This window comes from Pan paniscus, chromosome 2 (assembly GCF_029289425.2).
Source record: "Pan paniscus chromosome 2, NHGRI_mPanPan1-v2.0_pri, whole genome shotgun sequence".
In the NCBI taxonomy this organism is placed as follows: domain Eukaryota; kingdom Metazoa; phylum Chordata; class Mammalia; order Primates; family Hominidae; genus Pan; species Pan paniscus.
Window position 1 is genome coordinate 170,211,968 of NC_085926.1, and position 26,673 is coordinate 170,238,640.

The 26,673-nt window shown below is 39.9% G+C and overlaps 1 protein-coding gene across 8 annotated transcripts in view; it reads left to right on the forward strand.

Annotated features, from left to right (window-relative positions):
• The window catches only part of FNDC3B (fibronectin type III domain containing 3B), a 364,503-nt gene that overhangs the window by 292,638 nt on the left and 45,192 nt on the right, over nucleotides 1-26,673 (forward strand). For all 8 annotated transcript variants that reach the window (XM_003831940.6, XM_063602600.1, XM_063602598.1 and 5 more), the window contains 11 exons: nucleotides 174-298; nucleotides 1,762-1,936; nucleotides 4,315-4,401; nucleotides 6,160-6,298; nucleotides 8,554-8,625; nucleotides 12,350-12,468; nucleotides 14,253-14,358; nucleotides 15,330-15,502; nucleotides 17,565-17,678; nucleotides 18,453-18,602; nucleotides 24,037-24,317. In XM_003831940.6, the coding sequence (XP_003831988.2) occupies nucleotides 174-298; nucleotides 1,762-1,936; nucleotides 4,315-4,401; nucleotides 6,160-6,298; nucleotides 8,554-8,625; nucleotides 12,350-12,468; nucleotides 14,253-14,358; nucleotides 15,330-15,502; nucleotides 17,565-17,678; nucleotides 18,453-18,602; nucleotides 24,037-24,317 (1,541 nt within the window). The remainder of the gene's footprint in view (nucleotides 1-173; nucleotides 299-1,761; nucleotides 1,937-4,314; nucleotides 4,402-6,159; nucleotides 6,299-8,553; nucleotides 8,626-12,349; nucleotides 12,469-14,252; nucleotides 14,359-15,329; nucleotides 15,503-17,564; nucleotides 17,679-18,452; nucleotides 18,603-24,036; nucleotides 24,318-26,673) is intronic.

Here is a 26,673-nt window from a genome sequence, read left to right on the forward strand (position 1 = left end):
AATGCTTTATTTGCAACATGGACACTTCCCTGTAAGTTTCTATTGTTTTTGTTCATTCAAACTAGGAAATTAAACAGTTATTCAAGATGTTCAAGATGCTCCTTCATTTATTTAGGGTTATCTGTTGTTTTTTTTTTTAAAAGTATATGCATTGTTTCATTGTTTACTTTTAGGGAAAAAGAAATAGTGGTTTCAGACAGTGCTTCTTCGGGAGCCAGAAGCACTGCAAGTTGACAAAGCTTTGTCCGGCAATGGGGTACACATTCAGGCTGGCCGCTCGAAACGACATTGGCACCAGGTATGATGTTTCCTTGTCCTCTTGCCCTTCAGCCTTTGGATGGTGATCCTGAGCCTTCTTTTACATGACTGGAAGGCATGAGGAAGCCTGCTGCCTCCACACTAAATCAACTGGAGGTTTTCCAAGAGGGAATCCTAATCAGAGGAGAGAAGGCCTCCTTTAAGCTGGTGAACGTCACTATGGCCTCTGCAGTCTTGCAAGCTGTATTGCGAAGGCCCCACTAGGGGTCTCTAAGAACCAAGGTGAAGGTAGCATTACAGATCTTGAAAGGAATTCCTCTTGGAGCTTTAATTTTTTAGATCACATGCCTTTTTCTTTTATCACTTTAGCAAGCTCTTCATTCACTTGCCTTTTTTCAATTATGTGAGTGTTTCCTGGTACAAAGAAAGAGATGCTGGGCCAGCCATTGTTGTCAAGCCCAGGGCAGATACAGAATTGGAGAAAACCTGGACTGTCTTAGAGGCCTCTGCAGGCCTCTAGGCTGTATGAGAAAGGCAAGAACGGGTGTACTGTAAGGTATCAATTGATTAAAGAGGCTTTGAAAAGGCCATGTTTCAATTGCACTTGCGGGGTAACTCTTCATTAAGGGAAAAATCTTTTTCTTTCATCACTGCTTGTTGAAATCTTCTTAAAGGTTTTGCACATCGGTGGTCCCCAACCCTCTTTCCAACCTAAAGAACCTCTTTTTAACATCACAAAGTTTTACAGACCTGCCTCCACCACCGTGGTAGCCATTACAGCTTCAGAGTTCACTGGTTGAAAAAATACCGACACAAAGCCTTTTATGGCTCAAGAATTTTTAAATGAATTGGAAGCATCCACAAACTTTTGAAAAACAGCACTGTATATATTGTAAAACATTATTTCATCAACAAATATTTGTTGCTCACATTGATTTGAAGGCTCCTTGACGCATAACTTGATAAACATTGCATTGCGCTATACCTTCTTTCCAGTGCTTTTGAGGGGGAAAATGAATTCTTAAGTACAATTGTCCTTTGGTTTCCACAGGGGATTGGTTTCAGGACTTCCCCCACCTCCCTGCCATGAATACCAAAATCTATGGATGCCCCAGTTCCTGATATAAAATGGCATAGTCTTTGCGTATAACCTACACACATCCTTCCCTCCTTAAATCTTCTCTAACTTGCTTATAATATCCAATATAATGCCCACACGTCACTTCATTCACGTGGACTCAAGATGCAGAACCCAAGGATACAGAAGGCCAACTGTATATTGTCCTGTGACTTGGTGTGTGTGTCTAGTAGAAGATCATGGGGTGGGGGGATGGGGAAGCTGAAGGTGGTTATAGGGAATATCACACACAGCATCCTTACCTGGCTTTGCTTACTCTACCTGCTAGGCTGAGTTGGGTAGTGTGCAGGCTGAGCCTTCCTCTTTTAAAATGCCAAGCCTCTTCACATGCTTCTAACTGTGTGCCTCACTTTCTTTCTCTACAGTGGTTATAGCCAAGAGGTGGTGTGCTACACATTAGGAAATATCCCTCAGATGCCTTCTGCACCAAGGCTGGTTCGAGCTGGCATCACATGGGTCACGTTGCAGTGGAGTAAGCCAGAAGGCTGTTCACCTGAGGAAGTGATCACCTACACCTTGGAAATTCAGGAGGATGAAAATGTGAGTTTTACAGATTTTATACTTCTCTGTGTTTTGTACAAGTCAGTATTATTATAGCTACAGGGCACCATGAAGTTAGATTAACTGCATAAGTTCAAAGCCAAACTCTTAATTTCTACCTCTGTCACCACCACTACCAACACCAGCCTGTTCTTTCCCATCTCTGTAAATGACATTTCCATCCTTTCAGCTGGGGAAGCAAAAAATCTTGGAGTCATCCTTGATCCTATATATAATCAGAAAATCCTCTTGAATCTTCCTTAGAAATTATTTAGAAATTAACCATTTTTTATCTCCACAGCTACTATCCTTTTATGAGCCACTCATCTCACCTGTGGATTATTGCAATAACATAATATTGTTATTGGATTATAGCCTCTTAATATTCCTAACTTCATCCTTACTAGGCTTCAGTCTGTTCTCCATACAGAGCCTGGGTGGAGAACATCAACTTGTAAAATACAAATAGATCATGTCAGCACCCTGCTCAGAATCCTTCCTGTCTCAGTGCCTTCCCCTCTTTTTCAGAGTAAAATCCCTAGAGCTCTTACAATGCCCACAAGGTCCTGTGTGATTGGGCTCTCCATTACTGTCCTCATTGCTTCCACTCACTGTAGTCTTATCAGCCTCTAGTCTGTTCTTTTTGTTTTGTTTTGTTTTGTTTTTGAGACGGAGTCTTGCTCTGTCGCCCAGGCTGGAGTGCAGTGGCGCGATGTTGGCTCACCTCAAGCTCCGCCTCCCAAGTTCACGCCATTCTTCTCCCTCAGTTTCCCAAGTAGCTGGGACTACAGGCGCCCGCCACCACGCCCGGCTAATTTTTTTTGTATTTTTAGTAGAGATGGGGTTTCACCATGTTAGCCAGGATGGTCTCCATCTCCTGACCTCATGATCTGCCCTCCTCGGCCTCCCAAAGTGCTGGGATTACAGGTGTGAGCCACCGCACCCAGCCAGCCTCTAGTCAGTTCTTTAAACACACCGTGTGTGCTGTGGCCTCAAAGCCTTTTCAGTTCTGCCTTCTGGCCAGAATGCCCTTCCAGATGTCTTTGACTCCCTTCCCTCATTTTCTTCGGGTCTGTTCTCATATGTCATTTCTTTGGGCAGTCCTTCCCTGATCACACTGTAGAACAGCACCACCCAATAGAACTTTCTGCAATGATGGAAATATTTTATAATTTGTGCCGTCCAGTATGGTGGCACCTATACACATACAACTCTCGAGCACCTGACATATGCTTGTTGGCCTATAGTATGGAGGGTTTGTGCTTGTTTGTTTGTTTTGAGATGGAGTTTCGCCTTGTTGTCCAGGCTGGAGTGCGGTGTTGCAATCTTGGCCCTCTGCAACCTCTGCCTCCCAGGTTCAAGTGATTCTCCTGCCTCAGCCTCCCGAGTAGCTGGGATTATAGGCACGCAGCTCCACGCCTGGCTAATTTTGTATTTTTAGTAGAGACGGGGTTTCTCCATGTTGGTCAGGCTGGTCTCGAACTCCCAACCTCAGGTGATCTGCCCACCTCAGCCTCCCAAAGTGCTGGGATTACAGTTGTGAGCCACCACGCCCAGCCAGTACTGAGTTTTTAATTGTAATAAACTTAAATTCAAAGAGCCACATATGGCTACCATATTTACCTCCAGCAGCTGTAGAAAGCCCTCACTAGTTCCACCACTGTATCCTCCTACCTAGCTTTAGTTTTTGTCATAGCACTTAACACCATGTGACATACATAGCGGCTTTTCTGTATTGTCTTCTCCCACTGGAATGTGAGCTTCTTGTGGGCAAGGCCTTTTCTGTTCTTGGGCAGTGCTGAATCCTTAGAGCCTAGAGGACAGCCCAACACAGAGAAGGTACTAAGTAGTATTTTGATGAGTGAATGATAGAATGATAGAGATAGAACTATTGAATGAGTTCCCTGAGTTCAACTTTTAGTGGAATGTTTGCCCTCCTAAAGGATTGTGCCCTTTCCCATCTAAGCTGTCCTTTCTCCCATGGCCAGAAGAGGGCACTGTGTGGTCAGGAAGCTCAGCCACCCTTTACTGCATAGCACATTGCAGTTTGATAGTAAAGACCTCGGTGCAAAGGGCTTTTTTCATGACAACATTAAAAATGTTAAATGTATTTTCAAAAGGTGCTTAACTCCTTTGTCACAATAAATTTGACCAGACCCAGGAGAAATTACAGTGTGATGGAGATAAATTTTTATTTAAAGCTCAAGTGCTATCCACAATACTCTGGGCTTCTGATTTTTCTCTTTTGCGGTAGCTGCCAGACCTCTGGCCAGTTGCTGGTGATGGTAGGGAAAGGCAGTATAAAAATCCTGTATTCAAAGGTATTTAATGCCCAGAATTTTTTATACTGATGTTTCTTCCTGGCTTTGCCTTTTCAGGATAACCTTTTCCACCCAAAATACACTGGAGAGGATTTAACCTGTACTGTGAAAAATCTCAAAAGAAGCACACAGTATAAATTCAGGGTGAGTCAGTCATTTTGCTACCTGAACTGCTTAAAAATGAAACTGTTTTCTATTTCACCATTTACCATGTCAGATTGACTCTACAGGTTAAAAAATGAAGTTCACAGCACTTTACATTTTGAAAGTAACATTTATAAAGTGTACAACATGCTTTATTTACTTATTTGAGACGGAGTCTCTATGTCACTCAGGCTGGAGTGCAGTGGCACGATCTCGGCTCACTGCAACCTCTGCCTCCCAGGTTTAAGCAGTTCTCCTGCCTCAGCCTCCCGAGTAACTGGGACTATAGGCGTGCGCCACTATGCCCGGCTAATTTTTTTTTTTTTTTGTATTTTTAGTTGAGATGGGGGTTTCACCATGTTGGCCAGGCTGGTCTCAATCTCCTGACCTCGTGATCCACCTGCCTCGGCCTCCCAAAGTGCTGTGATTACAGGCATGAGCCACTGCGCCTGGCCCATGCTTTAATTTTAAAACCAACTTGTGAGCACAAAAATTGTCATCATGTGCTGTAATAAATTGCATTTACAGCATGGCCAAATGCCCTTGCTTGGGAAGAGACACACCAGGTGCTGGAGTGCACCTGTCACTTACCTGCACTCCATACCTTTTTCCTTTCGAGCAGTCTCTTTGCTCTTCACTTTCCTTTGCTCTTCTGCCCATTTATTTTTCCTCACTTGTTTTTAATTTTCTCTTCCATGACCCACCCCCTCCCCACCTGGGCTGTCTTTGGTCATTAACAGCCACCATTAATGTTACTATAGGACTATGTGTAGTAGCCAAAAAAGTGAATATGACTTTACGATCACTAAGAGATCAAAACGATATTCTGCAGCACTGTATTTTCTAGTATGACAAGTGTGCGTTTTGGAAGATAAGATTGTCTTCTGATTCCACACGTTCTTCTCTAAGTCAGGGACCAAATGCTATTATTTGGCACATAGGAATCACTCAATAAATAGTTGCCAAATTATCAAGTGCAGTATGTGACTATTTGAGGGAAATGATAATTTTTAACATATTTTTTAAAACCCTTATTATCAATGCTGGCTATGAGAACATAGCTATACTGCTAACATTTCTCCACAAGGTGGCATTGCCCTACTCATTAAAAAGTGGGGCTATTTTTATGTCCCCCCCACCCCCATATTTTCCTTTCACAAAACAATACAAACCAGGTGATGACATACTTGTTTTATCATGTCTTTTTGAAAGGGTAAAAATATCTTTAAAACCCATCTTATCATTTTATTTTTATTTATTTATTTTTTGAGATGGAGTTTCACTCTTGTTGCCCAGGCTGGAGTGCAATGGCATGATCTTAGCTCACCACAACCTCTGCCTCCCAGGTTCGAGGGATTCTCCTGCCTCAGCCTCCCGAGTAGCTGGGATTACAGGCATGTGCCATCACGCCCAGCTAATTTTGTACTTTTAGTAGAGATGGGGTTTCTCCATGTCGGTCAGGCTGGTCTCGAACTCTTGACCTCAGGTAATCCACCCACTTCGGCCTCCCAAAGTGTTAGGATTACAGGCGTGAGCCACTGTGCCTGGCTGGTTTTATTTTTAATTGTTAATAACCAACTATACAGTAAATGATTTATACAATAAATACTGTTAAATCAATACTTGAGTTGAAAGAGAAAAAAATGTGTGTGTGTCTGAGTTTATGGGTGCCTTAATCTCACCATGTTAAAAAGTGACCATTAATTTAATGATCCCTGATAACTAAATCATGTTAACGTTTCCTTGGTTGTGTTCTAGCTGACTGCTTCTAATACGGAAGGAAAAAGCTGTCCAAGCGAAGTTCTTGTTTGTACGACGAGTCCTGACAGGCCTGGACCTCCTACCAGACCGCTTGTCAGAGGCCCAGTTACATCTCATGGCTTTAGTGTCAAATGGGGTATGTTTTGCTGCTGCTGCTGCTGCTACTGTTTTTTTTTTTTTTCTTTTGATAGATTTTTAAAAAATGATTAATTTTAGTAGTGACAAGCCAAAAAAATTGTGGATGGTATTTGCAGAAGTTTTCTGCATTCGGAATATATGTGTGAGAAACATCCTGAGAATTCTACAAACTGGAATGGACAATTTCATTAAAATGTAATCATAATGGACAATTAAATTTTAGTGGAAATTAAAATGGATGATTTTTAAGAGTATCTCATTTACTCTATGATTTTCCTGTTTACATATTTTTTCTCCTATATTTTTAAGGCATGGATTTGAATGTAGTAATCTCTGCATGCATCGTTCATTCTTCAATAGTTCATCCTTAAAAAATTAGCAATACTTAATAGAAAAATTTTGATTTATAAAGTTAATATTGAAAATAAATTTCAAAATTTAGGTTTGTTAAGTAAACTTTAGCATACAGAATGTTTAATTTGCAATGAATTAGGGATAGTTTTGTTTCCATTGGTGTTTGTTGTATAAAGTCTTGAACTTTGGGAAATTTTAACATTAAAGTTCATAAGGAGTTTGATGTTGTCTGGTAAAAGGATATTGTGCCTCACCTCTTTTGTGTGAATTATTTCAATAAAATGAATACAATTAGAAGGTTGACAATTAATATGTAAAAGTGTTATGCGTATCATTTTTACTAATGTCATAATAATATTAACTAATAGGCAAAAAAAAAGTTGAAATCTTAAATAAAATTTTACCTTGCAGCCAAGTAATATAAGGGGAATTTAAAACATTATTACACCAACCACTGAGACGTATAGCTGTTTCAAGTTACCTAATAATTGTGAGATAGAATTATTAGGATTTCTGTTTCCCCAAGAGATGGATATAATTCAGAGAAATGATAAAAAGCTAGATGTGCTTTTAGCCAGACCATAGAGCTTTTCTCTCAAAGAACCTCAGAAAGTTCTGTCAACACTACTTACTTTCATTGGCTATATGCTATAATATTTAACTTTATAATTATTATTGTAAATATCTACTACTGAAGTATATATACATTAATGGAAATACCAGGTGAAGGAGAGGGGAAGTGAATGTTCTAAATTTATATATAAGTAAAACTTAAGATTTTTTAGAAAAATCTCCGCTATGTCTAAGAATATAGAAGTGGCAGACTGATAATAAGGGTACATTCTTTATAGTTTTGCAAAATTAGACTGCAAAGGAAGTGTTTTTCTGCTCAGAAAATAAAATTCCTGTAGGCACAGAGTTATGGGTAGACTATATACCCAAGGTGCCTAGGGCTCTAGTAATAAGCCAGAACCTTCTTCCTCAGACTGTCTGCTGCTGCACTGGTTCTCATTGATCCACACCTCTGGTTTCATACCACATTCGCCTGGGATGCTGGGATGTAAAGTTTGCTTGGTAGGAAACTGTGCTAGAATGGACGTATTCCATTTTGATATTTTATTTATTTTGTCAATAAATTTTGTACTTCTCTTTCCGTTCCTTTCCATCACTCAAAAGAATCTTGTTGGCCGGGCACGGTGGCTCATGCCTGTAATCCCAGCACTTTGGGAGGCTGAGGCAAGCGGATCACCTGAGGTCTGGAGTTCGAGACCAGCCTGACTAACATGGTGAAACCCTGTCTCTACTAAAAATACAAAAAAATTAGCCAGGCGTAGTGGCGGGCGCCTGTAATCCCAGCTACTTGGGAGGCTGAGGCAGGAGACTCGCTTGAACCCAGGAGGCAGAGGTTGCCGTGAGCCGAGATGGCGCCATTGCATTCCAGCCTAGGCAACAAAGCGAAACTCCATCTCAGACGGAAAAAAAAAAAACAAAACAAACGAATCTGGTCACTGATAAAATAAGTGAAATAAAAAGAATAAAATAAGAAATATGAACATACAGTCTTACATAAAAATCATCAAATATATTAAAGAGCACCTTCAAGTAAATTCAACAACTTGATCAGTTTGTGCCGAGTTTTTTGTTCGTATTTCACTACATGAATGCTCTTTGACATTTCTAGATCTAAGAACTTTGAATAGTCTGATAGTATTCAGAGATTCCTGGTTTGTTCTTTTCTTTTTTTTCAACAGAGGAGTTGGTGAAATAAATTATTTTGCCTTTTGGTCAGGTCTAGAATTCAGATAGTATAATGGTGTGTGATTTTATGAGTCCTGATGATGTTTACCAATAAAAATCAATATCCTTTTATTGCTAATAAGACATTTGGTTATTTTCCAGATCCCCCTAAGGACAATGGTGGTTCAGAAATCCTCAAGTACTTGCTAGAGATTACTGATGGAAATTCTGAAGGTGAAGTTTTTGGCAATTGTTTTATTCAAATCCAGTAGCAAGCTCTATTTTCTAATATAGTAAATGTCTTTATAGTAATAGTGAGTAATCATTAATTCTAAAGATAGAATTATTATTACAATAAACAAACTTTAGTCACATATTGGCAGTTTTTCTATTTCAAACAGAGCACCAGAGATCAGAGTCTACTTGAAACTTACGTTTGGTTATTTAACAATTTTTCTGTATCTTTTTCATTGGTGTTTTGTTTTGTTTATCTTTTGTTTTTGTTTCTTTGGTTTGGTTTGTTCTTGTTTTGTTTTTTGAGATACGGTCTCACTCTGTCACACAGGCTGGAGGGCAGTGGCACAAACATGGCCCATTGCAGTCTCAAACTCCTGGGCTTAAGTGATTCTTCTGCCACAGAAGATGAGGAAGAATACATTTTTCACAGTGATGGGGTCTCACTATGTTATCTAGGCTGGTCTCAAACTCCTGGCCTCAAGCAACCCTCCCACCTCGGCCTCCCAAAGTGCTGGGATTATAGACATGAATCACCACACTCAGCTTCCATGTCTTTTTATGAACTGGAGTTCCTAATTAATCAGATAAATTTGGTATTTTCATCTCCTAACTTGCCATACGTTTTCTGGAAATTCTTATAAGCAGCCGAGAGTGGTGGCTCACGCTGTAATCCCAGCACTTTGGGAGGCTGAGGTGGGTGGTCAAGAGATCAAGACCATCCTGGCCAACATGGTGAAACCCTGTCTCTAATAAAAATACAAAAATTAGCTGGGCGTGGTGGCAGGCGCCTGTAGTCCCAGCTACTTGGGAGGCTGAGGCAGAAGAATTGCTTGAACCCAGGAGGCAGAGGTTGCAGTGAGCCGAGATTGCACCGCTGCACTACAGCCTGGTGACAGAGTGAGACTCTGTCTCAAAAAAAAAAAAAAAAAAAAAAAAAAAATTCTTATAAGCAAAGGGAGTATCAGAGGCAGGAAGGGGAAGGTGAAGATAGTGAAAAGGGGTAGGTTCAGTAATCTACAAATTCCCATGCATGATTAAACAATATATAGTATTGTGGGCTAGTGACAAGAATCACACTTTTATAACAAGTTTAGAAGATGTCTTTCCAACTTCATTGTCATTTTGCTTCAGGTTTTTGTTACTATTCATACTGGGTGGATTAACATGGGACAAATGTTAGAAATAAAATTCCTTAGTGCCTTTTTAAAAATTCTAAGGTTTTCTTTCTAATAAAATTCATTAGACTTTAATAGAGAAAAGTATAGTCTTCAAAACTTTTTAAATGACATATCATCTCACCACTGTAATAATCTCTCTAACCATTAAGGGTTTTTTTTGTTTTGTTTTGTTTTTTGAGACGGAGTCTCGCTCTGTCACCCAGGCGACAGAGTGCAGTGGCGTGATCTCGGCTCACTGCAAGCTCCGCCTCCCAGGTTCACGCCATTCTCCCGCCTCAGCTTCCCGAGTAGCTGGGACTACAGACGCCCACCACTAGGCCGGCTAATTTTTTTTGAATTTTTAGTAGAGACGGGGTTTCACCGTTTTACCCAGGATAGTCTCGATCTCCTGACCTCGTGATTCACCCACCTCGGTCTTCCAAAGTGCTGGGATTACAGGTGTGAGCCACCGCACCCGGCCCACCATTAATTTTTTTTTAAATGGCACATGCTAATGCCAAAAACAGCATTGATAAAACTTACAAGCAAGCAGTGCTGATGTGTGGCTGGCTTTTTATTCTGTACCATGAGAACCACCTGGAATTTTTTTGTTTTTAAGTCTGTTGTTTCCTATTTTAAGCTGAAAACATGAGAATTCTTTTGAGATGAGCACAGCTGTTCTAAACATAAAATCATATTTTGTGGTAAAAACCTGGTTTAGAACTGCTGGGCATGGTGGCTCACACCTGTAATTCCAGCACTTTAGGAGGCCTAGGTGGGTGGATCACGAGGTCAGGAGTTCGAGACCAGCCTGGCCAACATGGTGAAACCCGTCTCTGCTAGAAAAAATACAAAAGTTAGCTGGGTGTGGTGGCATGTGCCTGTAATTCCAGCTACTCGAGAGGCAGAGGCAGGAGAGTCATTGGAACCCAGGAGTCGGAGGTCGCAGTGAGCCGAGATCGCACCACTGCACTTAAGCCTGGGCAACAGAGTAAGACTCTGTCTCGGAAGAAAAAACAAAAAACAAACAAACAAACAAACAAACAAAAAACCTGGTTTAGCTTTTCTTCATTAGAAAAACCCAACTAGGTTAGAAGTCATGTATATGCCAGTGGCTCGTTGTGAATATTTAAGTATGTTTTGAATTCTCACGGCTCCCTTTAGCTACTGATGACAAATCAAAAGTAGGGGCCCTTCTGGACTTCCAGTTAACAACTTTGCGACTGCATGGCTGAGTGAGTGATTGAATCTTTTCAGTAATCCTTGCTCCCAGTCACCTTTTCAGTACAGGTTTTTTTGACCTATAATATCAGGATAATTGCCTTTACTATTGCCTTTCTTCATATGGCCTTAGTGCATGCGACTCTGTTGTGAATCTAAACTAATAAGCCGCTGGGGGAATTTGTGGAAGTTACTCTAGTTAAAATACCAGGGAATAGAAAAAGCATTTCCCCTAAAACAACTTCATGTAGTAAAAGGCTTTTGTAAAGTGGTCAACTGGAAACACAGCGTGAGTGGGAATAAAACAGAGGAGTGAAGAGCTTCCCAGTGGCCTGGAATTGTGAGTCAGGCAGGCGGCTGAGGCAGCCCTGTGTGCCCTTGCTTCTGACGGCATCAGCCTCGGGGGGCACCCAGACTCCTGGCGACCGTTTCTCTCTTCAGTTCCACAAAGCGGTCAGATCACTTGGGTCATGCCACATTTGGTCTTTAATTTGTCACCCCCGTAGGCATTTTTGTCTTTTTTTTTTTTTTTTTGAGACAGAGTTTCACTCTGTCGCCCAGGCTGGTGTGCAACGGCGCAATCTCGGCTCACTGCAACCTCTGCCTCCTGGGTTCAAGTGATTCTCTTGCCTCAGCCTCCCAAGTAGCTGTGATTACAGGTGCCCACCACCACGCCCAGCTAATTTTTGTATTTTTAGTAGAGACAAGGTTTCGCCAGGTTGGCCAGACTGGTCTCAAACTGCTGACCTCAGGTGATCCACCCACCTCGGCCTCCTAAAGTGCTGGGATTACAGGCGTGAGCCACCACCTCTAATTTTTGTCTTTTAAGTGGAGCTCCATGAAGGCAGTCAAAAGACCCAGTTTTTAAAAGAGGATTTCACTTCCTTTGACCTCTAGGCAGATAAGAACAGGGAGAAATTCTTGCGTACCGCCCCAGACTTGCCAGAAGCCTCGTGGCCAAGAAGTAGCCCCGTGCCTGGCTGCCCCTGAGGCCTCCTCACACCAGGAGCATTTCATAGCTTGCCCACCCCTGTTCTGTGTCTCCTACCACTCCCTCCATGCCAGCGGCACGTTTCATTATGGTTTCCCACATCCAAACCTCATAGCAAATGTAATTGTGGTGATAATAGGTAGTCTAGCCAGCAACACTAAGTATTAAAAATGACTCAGTGTTATTTTGGTATTTAACTTTGTAAAAGAAAAAGGAAGAGCTTTCTGGCTATTTAAAAAGAAAAAGAAGATGTTGGTTTTCATGAAAACATAGAGCTTTTTCTTGTCAGCAATGGCTGATATGCTACATTTTTACAAGAGGCATAAAGTCATGCATAAGTCTTGTTTTACAGCGAATCAGTGGGAAGTGGCCTACAGTGGGTCGGCTACCGAATACACCTTCACCCACTTGAAACCAGGCACTTTGTACAAACTCCGAGCATGCTGCATCAGTACCGGCGGACACAGCCAGGTTGGTTTTGTTTCCATATGAAAGTAAACCTCATTGATCAAATTTGGACAAACTGTCTATAACATCAGAAGCAAATTGCAGTTTAAACAATGTATCTTGGTAATGCAACCTAATAGTATCATGTCAGGAAATGAAAAATAGAGCTTTCTGAATTGCTGTTTAGAGGTATAAGATAGGCCTAAATGATTCCCTACTGAATTGTGGTATTTTCGGGTACATTTGTCACTCACTCATTTCTCAGAAGGCTTTGACATAATCACCTGTGACAGTTGAAAATTGTCTGGAATTTGCATTGACTAAATAAAGGAGACCTCGGTTATTGCAATGATTAAAAAACTATAGAATTTAGAGTAAAAAGATAAGACCTGCACAGCACTGCTGTTACCACATCTATCAATTTTAAGAATTTGAGACATACCTTCCTCAAGGTACTTTACTGCCATCTGCTGGAAAGTTGTTGCAAAAACAATATAAATCCATGATGACTGAGCTGAGTGGCACCTCCTGAAGTTGTGTGGTACCCAACGTACACATCTGTAGGCAGCATCCATTCTTTTGTTTCTACTATTTATATGACTTTAGACTAACCTGTTAACATGTCAGGAGCCTTAGTTTCAACCACATAGTACTCTCATAGGCGCAAAACAACCTAATAAAAATACATGGAGTACTCTAGAAATGAAATAATTGTTATCTAAATGGTTTTAACTTACACTCAGAAAAGTGAATGACAAACGAGATGCCAAAAGATACTTTCACTGTAGAGATATTTAACATTATGATTTGAAACCACTAAAAATTTAAAATGAAAGAGAAGGAGAGATGGTGGCTTACAGCCCTGTGCTGGGTTGACTTTTCAAGAGAATACCTGCCATTTGAATGCCTAATTTTTCTAGTCAACCCACTTGCAACATCAGTTTTTGGGTTTACTTTCTTTTGCCCCCAAGGATGGTACTAGGACATCTAGACTGCCCATGTAGACACTGCCTGTGAGGAGAAGGTCCAGCTGGACCATCTTTATACAGTGCCGAAGCTGTCTGGAATGCCTCCCAGGTGGAGTAAATCCAAATCAAAGCTGAGATTATCAGTGGTCCTTCCTATGTGTGAGGCACTACACAAGGTGGCACTGAGGCTGAACTGCTCAAATGCATAGAGTTCATTTCCTCTGTGCCACTTCTCAGGAAGAAAATTGAATGTGGCTGAGCTGTATAGCTCTACCTGATTTTCTTCTGTCTCAGGAAGTAGGTCAGCTTCCATACCACTAGCCTTACGCAACCAGATCCTGCAAAATAAAGGACTACTTATTTTAGCATTAACAGTACCTGCTGGTTAATGTCAGAATCAATTGATTAATATTGAGTTTATTTGCTTTTCTGCTCTGTATGTGAGTGGTTGGCCATTTATGGTACCATTTTAAAATTTCATCCAGCTGTCGTTTTGTGTTCTCTTCTGTCCTCATGAAGGGTCTTTCTAATTTTGATTTGAAGGAAAAGAATTGTGTGCTTAGGATATATAGTACTCATGTCTGCTAATCTAACTTCAAAAATAATCATTCTTGTTTTTCCCAGTGCCATATGAAGTCTATAGCCACCCTTAAAACACACACACATAAATTTATATGAAGATCTTAATTGCATTAAAAGCATACCATAATGTGCACACAGTTAGTGTGTAACCCCTTTTCGGTAACATTTGCAGTTATGGGGTGGAATTTGCCTGATATGTAGAGGTCTGATAAATTCACAGTAACTAAGAGATGGTTCTCTCTGGTGTTTCTCCTGCAGTGTTCTGAAAGTCTCCCTGTTCGCACACTAAGCATTGCACCAGGTCAATGTCGACCACCGAGGGTTTTGGGTAGACCAAAGCACAAAGAAGTCCACTTAGAGTGGGGTGAGTGAACTAACCTTCACATTGACATTGACAATTTGGACAATTGGAAATGAAGACTTATGCTTTGTAGTTAAGTTTCAAAGCTTTCTTCTAAAGACCATATATGTTTTTGTCTGTTGAGGATGTCCATATTCTTCCTGAAGTATGTTGACCCAGGTTTTTTATGTGTGTCATTCCCCCCATCCACACCCGCAACACACTGTCCCTCACCTTCCTCTTCCTGATGGTGCCACACACATGGTTTATCCCCCGCACTTCAGGGGACACATTTCTAGGGAGTATTTCAAGAACAGCCAGTCTTTTTCAGAAAGTTTTCAACTTTATTAATGGGAAAAAAATTTTGTGCTCCATTTAGAATTTAAACCAAAGAATGGTTTATAAGATCACATGGAATTCTTCCTCGTCTTTGTTTGCAACCACCTCTGCTGCATTGTCCTGTGTGGGTCCTGATGTTTTTACAGCATTGACTTAAGCTGTATTAGCGTTTCCTGTTGTGTCCAGCAGTTTACAACATGTAGAATTATAAGTACAAATGTACAGAACTCTCTAGCAGACTATTTTTTCCTACCACTTATGTCTAAAGTATAATAAATTGTGCCAATTTGGGGTCCTGTATTTTGATTTAGTATGACCTTTGGTTTCCAATTAAAGAGATTTTTCTTCCCTCTTTTTCTTCCATTTACCTAGCATTAGAATATGAAGAAATATATCTAATGTTCCTATAATTTTGGGATTATTTTATCAATGTAATTAAATAAACTTCAGTGGACCTGCTTTGGAGAGTATGGATAACATCATTCAGAAACTTTTATTTTTATATCTCTTTTTTGGTGGGCACGGATTCTTTTGTAAGGGAGATACTGAGGCCGGCCACCTATGTGATATTTTGCTCAACTTGTGTGAAATCTGGTGCACTTTGGTCAACTGGAAGCACAAAGTGTTCTAAGATGAAAAAAATTCTTCATTCCCAGATGTTCCTGCATTGGAAAGTGGCTGTGAGGTCTCAGAGTACAGCGTGGAGATGACGGAGCCCGAAGACGTAGCCTCGGAAGTGTACCATGGCCCAGAGCTGGAGTGCACCGTCGGCAACCTGCTTCCTGGAACCGTGTATCGCTTCCGGGTGAGGGCTCTGAATGATGGAGGGGTGAGTATAAGCCCATACACCATAACCAGAATCAGAATGCATAATCAGAACCCAAAGTGCTAGCACTTCTGTCTCTAGCCTCCTGAAATTTTTGACAGTCTTGATGCAACCTTGACAACCATTAATGCAGTGTCTGTAAATCTTAATTCTGAGTTGATATTGTTGTGATTTCATATAGACCCAGCATTAGAAGTTTTCTGTTTCTTTTGTCCTCATATCATTCTATGAAGACAGCACTCAAGGTTAATAAGGATATCACCCTGTAGATATTTTCGACAGTTTTTAGAAAATTTCCTATTCTATTGACTTTATCAGTTCAGGGAAATTAGGATTAGATAATAGTTCTAATAAAAGTTTTATACTGTCTTGTCTAAATGAACCAGCAACATCTTAGGTCAGTTTTTACAACTAGAGAAGGGTAGTGGCTAGGGACACCAGCTTGTTTTTGTTTTGTTTCACGTGAAAACTACAGGACTCTCTCCTTCTATTGCTCCATTTGGAGTTGTCAAGTTGAGCTATCAAAAATTGAGAATATATATGTCTATGTTATATCCATAAAGGTGGTTGTCCTTTTTTTCTTTGAAATTGCCAAATGATGTGGATTTAGGGGGAGATGAATAATGAGCAGTGGGAGTCCCAGTAACTGTGAGGCTTTTGGGTGGGCTCAGAGATTGATGAAGCATAAAAGGGCAGAAGCGTGTGGGTAAAGCCAGCTAAATGCCCCGTCCAAAGTGCCAGTGGTTTGTGTAGATGGGCTCCATGCAAATAAATAGAATTAATTAATTGATGATTTTTTAAAAAAATAAGACAGCCCAACTTGCAGTGACTTTTTGTTTTAAGTGAAATTATTAAGAAAGTAAAGGAATAAAAGAAGGGCTATTCCTTAGGCAGAGTGCCCAAAACTGGATTTCTCCTAATTCTCCAATAGAAAAGAATTTCAGACACAACAATGATACTTAAGTGAAAACAAAAAAGTCTAAACATTAACGCCTATGTACCTGAACTTATAATCATGTAAGCGAAAAGAAGATGGATAGTGATGAGCACACTGTTGTGTCTACCCCATTCTCTCATCAACTTTTCAGTTACTATCTGCCACAACAAAGATAAATGTGCAACTGGGCTGGTGTGAGCTGTACTTTTCTCAGCCCTTTCACTGATTTATCCTATAAAGAAACTATCTTCAGCTTGGGTTTATTCCTGTTGTATTAGAAATTAACCATATATATCGCTGTAGTCACCTTCTGAGGTCCATTTCAGAGAGCTTCCCCAACTCCCCAGCATCTTTGCATGTTATGTTGAGAGGTGGTTTTTTGTTTCCCCCCTCCCCGCCATCTTTTTTCTCCCATTTTGACAAGGACAGTCATATATTTTGTTAGCCTGGAAAGTTTTTACTCTGCTCCAAACCTTTGAAGTATCAAATATGCCACCATTAAAATGTGTGGTTCAGGTGGCTGTGACTCTCTCAAAGTGTGGTAAGTCTCTAGCAATTCCTGGCTCTGAGCAGTGTGGTCACTGATGGTAATATCAGGATTGCCGTGGATACCCTTGAATAGGTGAGGTGATGGGAACACACTGAGAAAACATTACAGAAGCATTTATTTTCAAAAGGGAAAATACCGGTAACTAGAAGAAATACCTAGAATTTGATCACCAACAATTCCAAGTATATTTTTATTCATTAAAAATTAAACTGCAGTGGGCATCTGACTTAGTTTTCTTGGATGTCCTCTGAGAAATATGAAAGCAGATTGCCCTGTTTTGTCAAAAATCAGCATATTTTTATTTCATGTCCCAAGAAAGGGAAAATATTTTGTCAACCAACTAATTATTTTCCAATTAAAAAAATGACAGACATCTACTACTCAGGGACTGTAAGTAGGAGAAAAACTTACACACATTGAATTGAAAGTGAAAATCATTGGGTAATATTTGTTAATTAGTTGTGTTGATGATGATGTTAGCCTAGCTTTTATTTGGTTATAAGCTTTTGTATGCACACACATTCACAAACACATACACGCATATATACATACATGTGTGTGCGTGTGTTTTCTTTCAGTATGGTCCCTATTCTGATGTCTCAGAAATTACCACTGCTGCAGGGCCTCCTGGACAATGCAAAGCACCTTGTATTTCTTGTACACCTGATGGATGTGTCTTAGTGGGTTGGGAGGTAAGTCAGGCATATTCTGCATCAACTTCTGTTTCTTCTACTTTACTCCCAAATACAAATACCAATTATAAGGAAGCTGCAAATCCAAAATGCACATATAGATGATTTTTTTTTTTTTTTTTTTGCTCTGTATACTATAGTAATCACCCTTGGCACTTGCCACTTGCTTATATTATTTAGGGTTGTGGAAATTTTACTGTAGTCAAAACTGAGAGGAAATGGTTTCTCATGCCTTTCTTTTTGTAAAAAATTTTATTTTATTTTACTTATTTTATTTTTTTGTGTGACAGAGTTTCAATCTTGTCACCCAGGCTGGAGGGCAGTGGCACAATCTCGGCTCACTGCAACCTCTGCCTCCCTGGTTCAAGTGATTCTCCTGCCTCAGCCTCCTGAGTAGCTGGGATTACAGGTGCCCACCACCATGCCTGGCTAGTTTTTGTACTTTTAGTAGAGATAGGGTTTCACTATGTTGGCCAGGCTGGTCTCGAACTCCTTATCTTAGGCAATCCACCCACCTCAGCCTCCCAAAGTGCTGGGATTACAGGCATGAGCCACCGCACCTGGCCCTATTTTATTTTTAAATTTCTAAATCTCAAAAAAAATTTTGTGGGTACATAGTAGGTATATATATTTGTGATCGTGCCTTTCTTTTATATGTATTTGAAATATTCTGGGGCATGTTGCTCTCTTTCCCATTTTAGTTAATTGAATACAAGCACAGTAGGATTCTCTTCTCAGTGGCATTATTAACTACTTCCATTTCTGCCTTTCCAGAGTCCTGATAGTTCTGGTGCTGACATCTCAGAGTACAGGTTGGAATGGGGAGAAGATGAAGAATCCTTAGAACTCATTTATCATGGGACAGACACCCGCTTTGAAATAAGAGACCTGTTGCCTGCTGCACAATATTGCTGTAGACTACAGGTAGGTTGACATTATTCAGATGTTACTCACAAGGACTGCTGTCCCATGAAAGGCACTTTGGGAAACCCACTCAAAGGCTTGTAGGAGGCTGTCAGGAGGGATGATATGGAAAAAAAGAGTCCGTTTAAATAAAAATATATTTGGTTGTTTTGCTATTTTGCAGTTAATTTCCGCTTCTCTAGGAAATTCTGAAACTTAAGAACAAAATAAGATTCTTCTCCATTCTGCTTCTCACCACCCTTGTATCTTGTCTGTTCGTCAGTTTGCTGAATAAATGACCCAAGTCCAAGGGAAAGATGACACAGCTCCTTAGGGAAGGAGCCTTCTGTCTCATTCCCCTGAGATGTACATTTCAGTGGGAAAGACTCTTAGAACTGGTAAAAGACAGAAAATTATTTTACGAGCTGTTAAATGGAGCCAAAAATAATCTGGACTAGTCTGCATTAGATTACAGGACCCCACCTCCCACCTCCCAGTGACGGTTATCAAGGCTGGTTATCTATAAGCTTCCACTTGGGAGTCCAGATAGAATAACATCAAGAAAAATTGGTTCATAGCCTAACCCCTCAGAGTGACAATAACCATGGGTTTACTTTTATTTTACTCTCTTGGCTATATTATTATTTTTTCTGTGTAAAGCCTTAGTCTCTGGAGAAAATAGAGTTCTTTGTCCTCCTCTTTCCATTTGTTCAGTAACATTTCTTGAGCATTATAGTACTTTGTACCAGGATCAAAGGAAGATCAGGAAGAGAGATACAAAGATTAATCAGATGTGGTTGTTGACCTTGAAGAGCTCTGTCTTCATACACATTTAGATTTGAATAGATAAAGAAGCAGAGATGCCAAAGTCAAGTTCCCACCTGATTTAAGTCATGGATCAAATTCGTTATTACAAGTACACCCAATGTCTCTGGTCGCTTTGGAGAAAATATTCGCTTTATAACTTAATTTTTCAGATCAACTGAAGCATTTCTGTTAAATTCAGAAGTCTGCTGTATTTGAAACATTTCTGATTAAACTCTTTTGTTATACACCTTTCTTGCTTCTCGAATGAAGCACCTGGGACATAATTAACCTTTTGACAATGAGTCAGTGTCACAGCAAATTGTCTGATATTTATAATAGTGATGCTGAGTCACTGGGGAAAGGTTAAATTATGTGCCACACTCCTGTTTTTCTACCAAGGCAGGATATAAATAAAGAGCTGTCTGCCACCCCAGTAAAGAGCTTCACTCCATTATGGTTTTTGAGTTTTGGTGTTTCTTTAAAATGTTATTATATCTCCTTCTCTTTCAGAGTTTATGTTGTCTTAGCATTGACTTCCCAAAGCTGCATTATAAAAGATACATTAATAAGAATAGTACCTGCATAATCTTGCCTCGTTGTATTAACAGGAGTAGAAATATATTTTCAAAGGTCTGTGCTTATTTATAATAAAATGAGTCAGATCTTATGAAGGGAGTACTACTTTTAAAATTACCATTGCCACACTAAAGGACTATTGCCAGGAAAAGGGTCTGTTCAAACTTTACCGATTTATTGTTATTTGTGGACCAAATATGAATTATTTTCATTCAACATGATTACAAAGTCAAGTTAAACCCCAATATTTTTTGAATATATGGCACTTAAGAATTTAAATATTGGCCGGGCATGGTGGCTCACACTTGTAATCCCAGCACTGTAGGAGGCTGAGGCCGGCTGATCTCTTGAGCCAGGAGATCGAGACTAGCCTGGACAACATAACAAAACCCCTCCTCTACCAAAAAAAAATACAAAAATTAGCCAGGCATCTGTAGTCCCAGCTGCTCAGGAGCTGGAGGCAGGAAGATCACTTGAGCCAGGTCAAGGGTGTAGTGACCTGTGACTGCACCACTGTAGGCCAGCGTGGGCGACAGAGTGAGAGCCTGTCTCAAAAAAATAAAAATTTATTATAATACCTGTACTGTGTTTTATAGAAATGTGGTGGAACATTTCTTGTTTTGCTCAGGAATTTTTGAATTTTTGTATTTTCAGGACTGTTTTAATTAAGTACCAACGTAATTCCATTCATAGGGCATGTTGTATATTATAGGCATACTGTTATTTACAAAAAGTTGATTTTGAATTAAATTTCATTTGAAAACTGTGAATAAAAAGTGGTGTAAATCAAGAAATGTTTTCCATAGAGCCAAGCTAGTTAAAAAGAAAGTAGGATCCTGCAGTAGAAAAAGAACATTGGAAGAATTGGTAAGATTCTGATTAGGTCTGTATGTTAATAGTATAGTATCAGTGATAATGTTTTTCTTTTTTTTTTTCTTTTTTTTGAGATGGAGTCACGCTCCGTCACCCAGGCTGGAGTGCGGTGGCGCGATCTTGGCTCACTGCAACCTCCGCTTCATGGGTTCAAGCGATTCTCCTGTCTCAGCCTCCCGAGTAGCCGGGATTACAGGCGCCTGCCACCACGCCTGACTAATTTTTGTATTTTTAGTAGAGATGGGGTTTCACCAGGTTGGCCAGGCTGGTCTCGAACTCCCGACCTCAGGTGATCCACCCGCCTCAGCCTCGCAAAGTGCTGGGATTCCAGGTGTGAGCCACCGTGCCCGGCCACCAGTGATAATTTCCTGGTTTTGATCATTATTCTATAGTTCTGTAACATGTTTCTCTTCGGAAAAGCAGAGTAGGAGATAGACAGAAATTTCTCTGTACTATTTTTGCAACTTTTCTGTAAGTATAAAAGTAGTACACAATAAAAAGGTGTTTGAAAAAGTAGAGAAAATACTATTTTGTTCATAATTTTCCCAGTGGGAAGGAAGAAAGTGTAGCTCCTACTGTTGGCCTGATACTCTGCCAGCATTTTACATATTAACCGATTTAATCTTTACTGTAATTCTATGAATTAGGCATTACTGTCCCCATTTTACAGCTGAGGAAACAAGCTCAGAGAAATTAACTAACCTAAGATCACACAGTTGTTAAATGATGGAATCAAGGTTTGAACTAAGCTTCAACTCTTAAAAGCCATGTTCTTGTCCTTCTGTGATATGGTGATACAAAGCCCTAGTTGATACAAACACTGGGCTCCATGATATCCTATTTTTCTGCCCCTGTGATACATTTATATCAGTACCAAAATCTCGAAATACATACTTATAAAATAATTTGTCATGTTAAAATTTTTCCAGAAAGAGAGTTGAGGTATTGAGGTATTGTAATGAAACAGAAGTGGGTATGACAAAATGTTGCAGTAGAGTTTCAACTGTGATTTAATAGCAAATAAATGCTTTAAGCCTGCTTCTTTGAAATTAACAAAGGAGTTATAAGTTTTGTTTTAGACCTTGATTTAAGAGCTCAAACTTAGCTGGGTGTGGTGGTATGTGCCTGTGGTTCCAGCTACTCAGGAGGCTAAGGTGGGAGGATCACTTGAGCCTGGCAAGCAGAGGTTGTTGCAGTGAGCTGAGATTGCGCCACTGCACTCCAGACAGAGAAAGACCCTGTCTCAAAAACAAAAAACAAAACAAAACTCAAACTCCTTTAGTTTTATAATTCAACCTCATAAGCTGTCCAATAAGCTAAATGAAAACTAAGTTTTAGAGTACATTCACTTTTGTAAGAAAGCTGCCAAATGTTTTTGTCTTTGTAAGAAAGAAAATCTTTTTGATAACATTTATTGAACACATACTCTGTATCAAGTACAGTTGCCAGAAATACAACAGTGAGCCAGACAGGCAACTTTGCCCTTATGTAACTTGCATTCTAATCAGAGGAGTACTATATACTATGTCAGTGATAAGTGTCATGATGTAAAGTACAGCAAAGAAGGGAAATAGGAAACGTGGAAGACCACAGAGGAAGGATTGCAAAGTTGAAATGTGTTCAGAGAGGGCTCGCTGAACAGGTGGCACCTACAGACCTTCTCTCAAATGAAGGTGATTGAGCGAGCTGTGCAGATGTCTGGAGAAAAAGCTTTCTGGACAGGAGGAGCAGCCAAGTGCAAAGGCCATGAGGAGGCAGCAAACTTGGTGTCCCTGTGGAGCAGCAGGGAAGACAGTGTAGCTGGAGCAGAGTCAGTAAAGGGGAGAGTAGCAGGCAATGAAGTCACAGTGCTAATGGGTTTTTGAAGGGGAATGGTGGTGAACAGCAGATCATATAGTCCTGTAGGGTTTTGTAAGAACTTCAAAGTTTTTTCTGAATAAGATGGAAGCCCACTGAAGGAATTTGAACCAAAAATCTCGATAATCCTGATTCATATTTTCGCTGAATCACTCTGATTGCTGTGAATTTAGACTATTGGGCAAGGGCCAACATAGATACCAGCTAGGAGGTCATTAGAATAACCAGATGGGAGAGAGAGTAGTTGGACTAGAGTAATACAGGATGTGCTGATGGCCTGGAGAGGGGTATGAGAGGAAGAAAGGTGTCCAGAGATGACTTAGTTATGACTTGAGTGCTCTGAAGGAGGAGGGAAACCACAGGAGATGCAGTCAGGTTTTTGTAAGGAGGGATGGGATGGGGATGAGGAGCTGTGTGGACATTTGAGTTTGAGATGCCTGTTGGACATGCAAGTGGAGATACTCAGTGGTTGAATACAGATACCCTAGACCGGTATTCAAAGCAGGGGTCTGGGCTGCCCATCCAAATTTGGGAGTAGGTTATCAGTGGCGTTTACTCCTTGAGACAAGATGACATCTCCAAAAGTTTGAGTAGAGGTAGAAAGGAGGTACCCAAGTACTGAGGGCTGATACTCACCAGCGTTAAGAGTTCAGGGGATGGTGGCAACCAGGAAAGGTGATTGAGAAGCAGCAGCAGGTAAGGTAGGAGGAGAAATAAGTGTGGCATCTTGGAGACCTAGTGATGAATAAGCATTTGAAAGACCTGGGAGTGATCAAGGTGTCAGCTGTTTCTCTTGGGTAAAGTCAGATGAGCGCTGACGATTGACTTCAGGGATGAGTTTATTATTCATGTGGAAGATAGAAGATGCCTTTTCCTATTGCTATTCCAGGACAGCTCTAGACTTAAAAGTCAGATGGACTGGATTCCAGTCCCAGCTTTGCCTCTAAATCTGAGGCCTAAGTTATCATCTGACTCTGAGTTCCTGTCTCTGTAAAAGGCGGATAAGAATACCTACCATTTAAGATCTACCACAGGGGGTTATTTTGAAGATCGTGTAAGATGATGTATAAACTGAAATAGGTCATGCAAATATAAAATATTATTTTTAAATTATTTGTCATAAGAAACGATGGTGGCCATATTTTGCTTTAATAATGGAAAAAATGTGGTTAGCATTCTTTGGAAGGTGGTCATCAGATAGTAGACATTTTCTAGGATTTATTTCTACCTGCATATGTGGAAATGTGTACTACTTTAGATTTATTTAATGGCAGCTAACTCAGAGGCATCAAAATGTGCTAATGGTGTAATATGGCCTTTGTCTTGCTGTTCTGTTTTGTAGGCCTTCAATCAAGCAGGGGCAGGGCCGTACAGTGAACTTGTCCTTTGCCAGACGCCAGCGTCTGCCCCTGACCCCATCTCCACTCTCTGTGTCCTGGAGGAGGAGCCCCTTGATGCCTACCCTGATTCACCTTCTGCGTGCCTTGTACTGAACTGGGAAGAGCCGTGCAATAACGGATCTGAAATCCTTGCTTACACCATTGATCTAGGAGACACTAGCATTACCGTGGGCAACACCACCATGCATGTTATGAAAGATCTCCTTCCAGAAACCACCTACCGGTGAGTGCAAGGGAGTAGAAATCTGCATCAGCACATCAGCACTTGGGGATCTAAGTAAACCTCTCGGGGAAAATGACCAAGTGGATGTCATCTCCCAGCTGTTTCTAAGAGCCCAGATGTCCAGGGTATTGTCTCACCTTGATCCCTCAGGCCAGAAGACCTGTGAAAAAGCCACACTGGTTCAGGGACTCACTGGACGGTTTTGTGTCCACTCTAACCTGCACCGTCTCTACCCCAGAGTGGACTCAAATCCTCAAGTCAGTCCTCTGAACATTCAAGTCAGAAATTATAAAAGGGCTTTGGCAATATGTTAGCCCAAGAATTTGGCTTCTTCCAGAAATTGTGCCGACCTTAACAGTGGCTTAAATGATGGTAAAACTTTTAAGATTTCTAAAAGGATGGCATTGGAGATACGTTGACTTTTATTAAACAACCTATAGTTGTTTAATGACTTCTAAAAAAATATCTGGAGCTCAGGGGTTCAACTGAGGGAACACATGTTGAGAATCATTGTTTACTAATTAAATGCCAGGTAACCGTTGAAATTATCAAAAATATCTTCCACGTACCAGAAAGCACCTCAGAGGATAGTTCTGTTATGGAGAAGATGAAATGGTTTAGTAGTGTAGGAACTATGGAAAGGTGAGCTTAGATTTGGATAGTAAAACCTCAAGACCCTATCTAAAAAGTATTTTATGAATGCAGCATAAATAATTTAATTCAGTATCAATATGCCAAGGCTAGTATATTGAGCTGAATGTGAAAAGAAACTCACATTGGGAGAATGCCACCTTTTCCTTATAAGATAGCTTTGAAGATACCATTTTAGACAGATGGAAATTGAATAGCTTTAGAAAAGGCAAATGTTTGATCTTGGGGAAAAAAAAAAACTTTAGATAGTCTTTGCTGGCCAATCAATAAATTATAAACTGGACATTACATACTTGAGGTAAAAATAATTCATACTTGCTTTTTCTTTTACATCTTGAAGTAGAGGCTGATTTTTCAAAATAATGAATAGGCTACCAAATGAAGGAAAATCAATCAAAACCTTAAAAATGCAAAGTATGTTCAATATCATTCTATAGTAGTTTATTTCTGGTTAACATGTAGGACAGTTTTACATACCCATTTCTGTTTATATACAAATAGAAAAAAATTTCAAATATGAATTATCATATTTAAATTGCTTCCAATTTTAATCCATTGTTCACTAAATCTGAATTACATTTTATGAGTCAGTATTTATCATTTAATAATAGTACATTTTATATTTTATATCATGAAATCATAAACTAAATATTAGGGACCAAGTTCAATTAATATTTTTGCTTGCTAATGTTTATAACTAAGATATTGGTATGCCCGTATCAGTAAATGAGTATTTTTTCAATAAAGAAATATAAACAATAAATAATAATAATAATAATAATTCATACTTAAGACCAACTGGTTTATAGCTTTAGGAATTTTAGTTTCTATAGTACACAATTGGGTATACTGTATAGTATTAATAGAACTCTGGTCAACCCACAGTCTTGTTTTATGTTTCAAAAACATAATTGCAATAATTATAGTGAAATACAAAATGAGTATTTCAAGGAACCAAAGGTATAATTTTGGCCCAATCAACTTTTATTTCACCTTTTTTCTGTCCTATAAATTGGTTAAAATATGAATGAACAGATCATGATGTTCTAGATAAAAACATGTGGAATGAAACATTTTAAGCAGACCGTGGAGCTTGGATAAAAGACTTGTTTCTTTTGTTTGATTTTCTTTTTTTTTTTTTTTTAAGCCTTCAGCAGTTACATATTGTTCTCATACCAAGCTTATTCTTTCTCTGTGTTGCCAGGACAGGGTTGTACACCTCTCTAGTAAATGTACTAATGCAAAAAAGCTTCTTCAATGGATTGGTCATTTCTCCATGGGTACTATTATAGCAAACTACCCATTGGCTTGCTGACACACTCTGTAGAAATTTCACTAGAATTACAATACTACTTTTAAAGGCATTCCTTTAAGTTTATAATTGAGTTAGAAATTGAATTTGTCCTTTAGTTTGAAGGAAAACAGTATTATTAAAAATGAAAACCTAACTTTGCTCTGTGTGCTTCCAGCCAAGTAGTCATAGATTTGGCAAGATAAGAGGGTAATCAGGTCACCTGGTGTCACCCCTTCCCAGTCCTTGGCTTGAGCATCTTCAGTGACAGGGGCAGTGGTTCTAGCTTCCACTCACCAGGCAGTACATTCTATTTGTGGATAAACCTCTCTATATCTAAAATCAACTGCTGACCTTAGAACTTCCTCAACAGCAGTGATTCTCAAAGTGTGGTCCCTGGACCAACAGCATTAG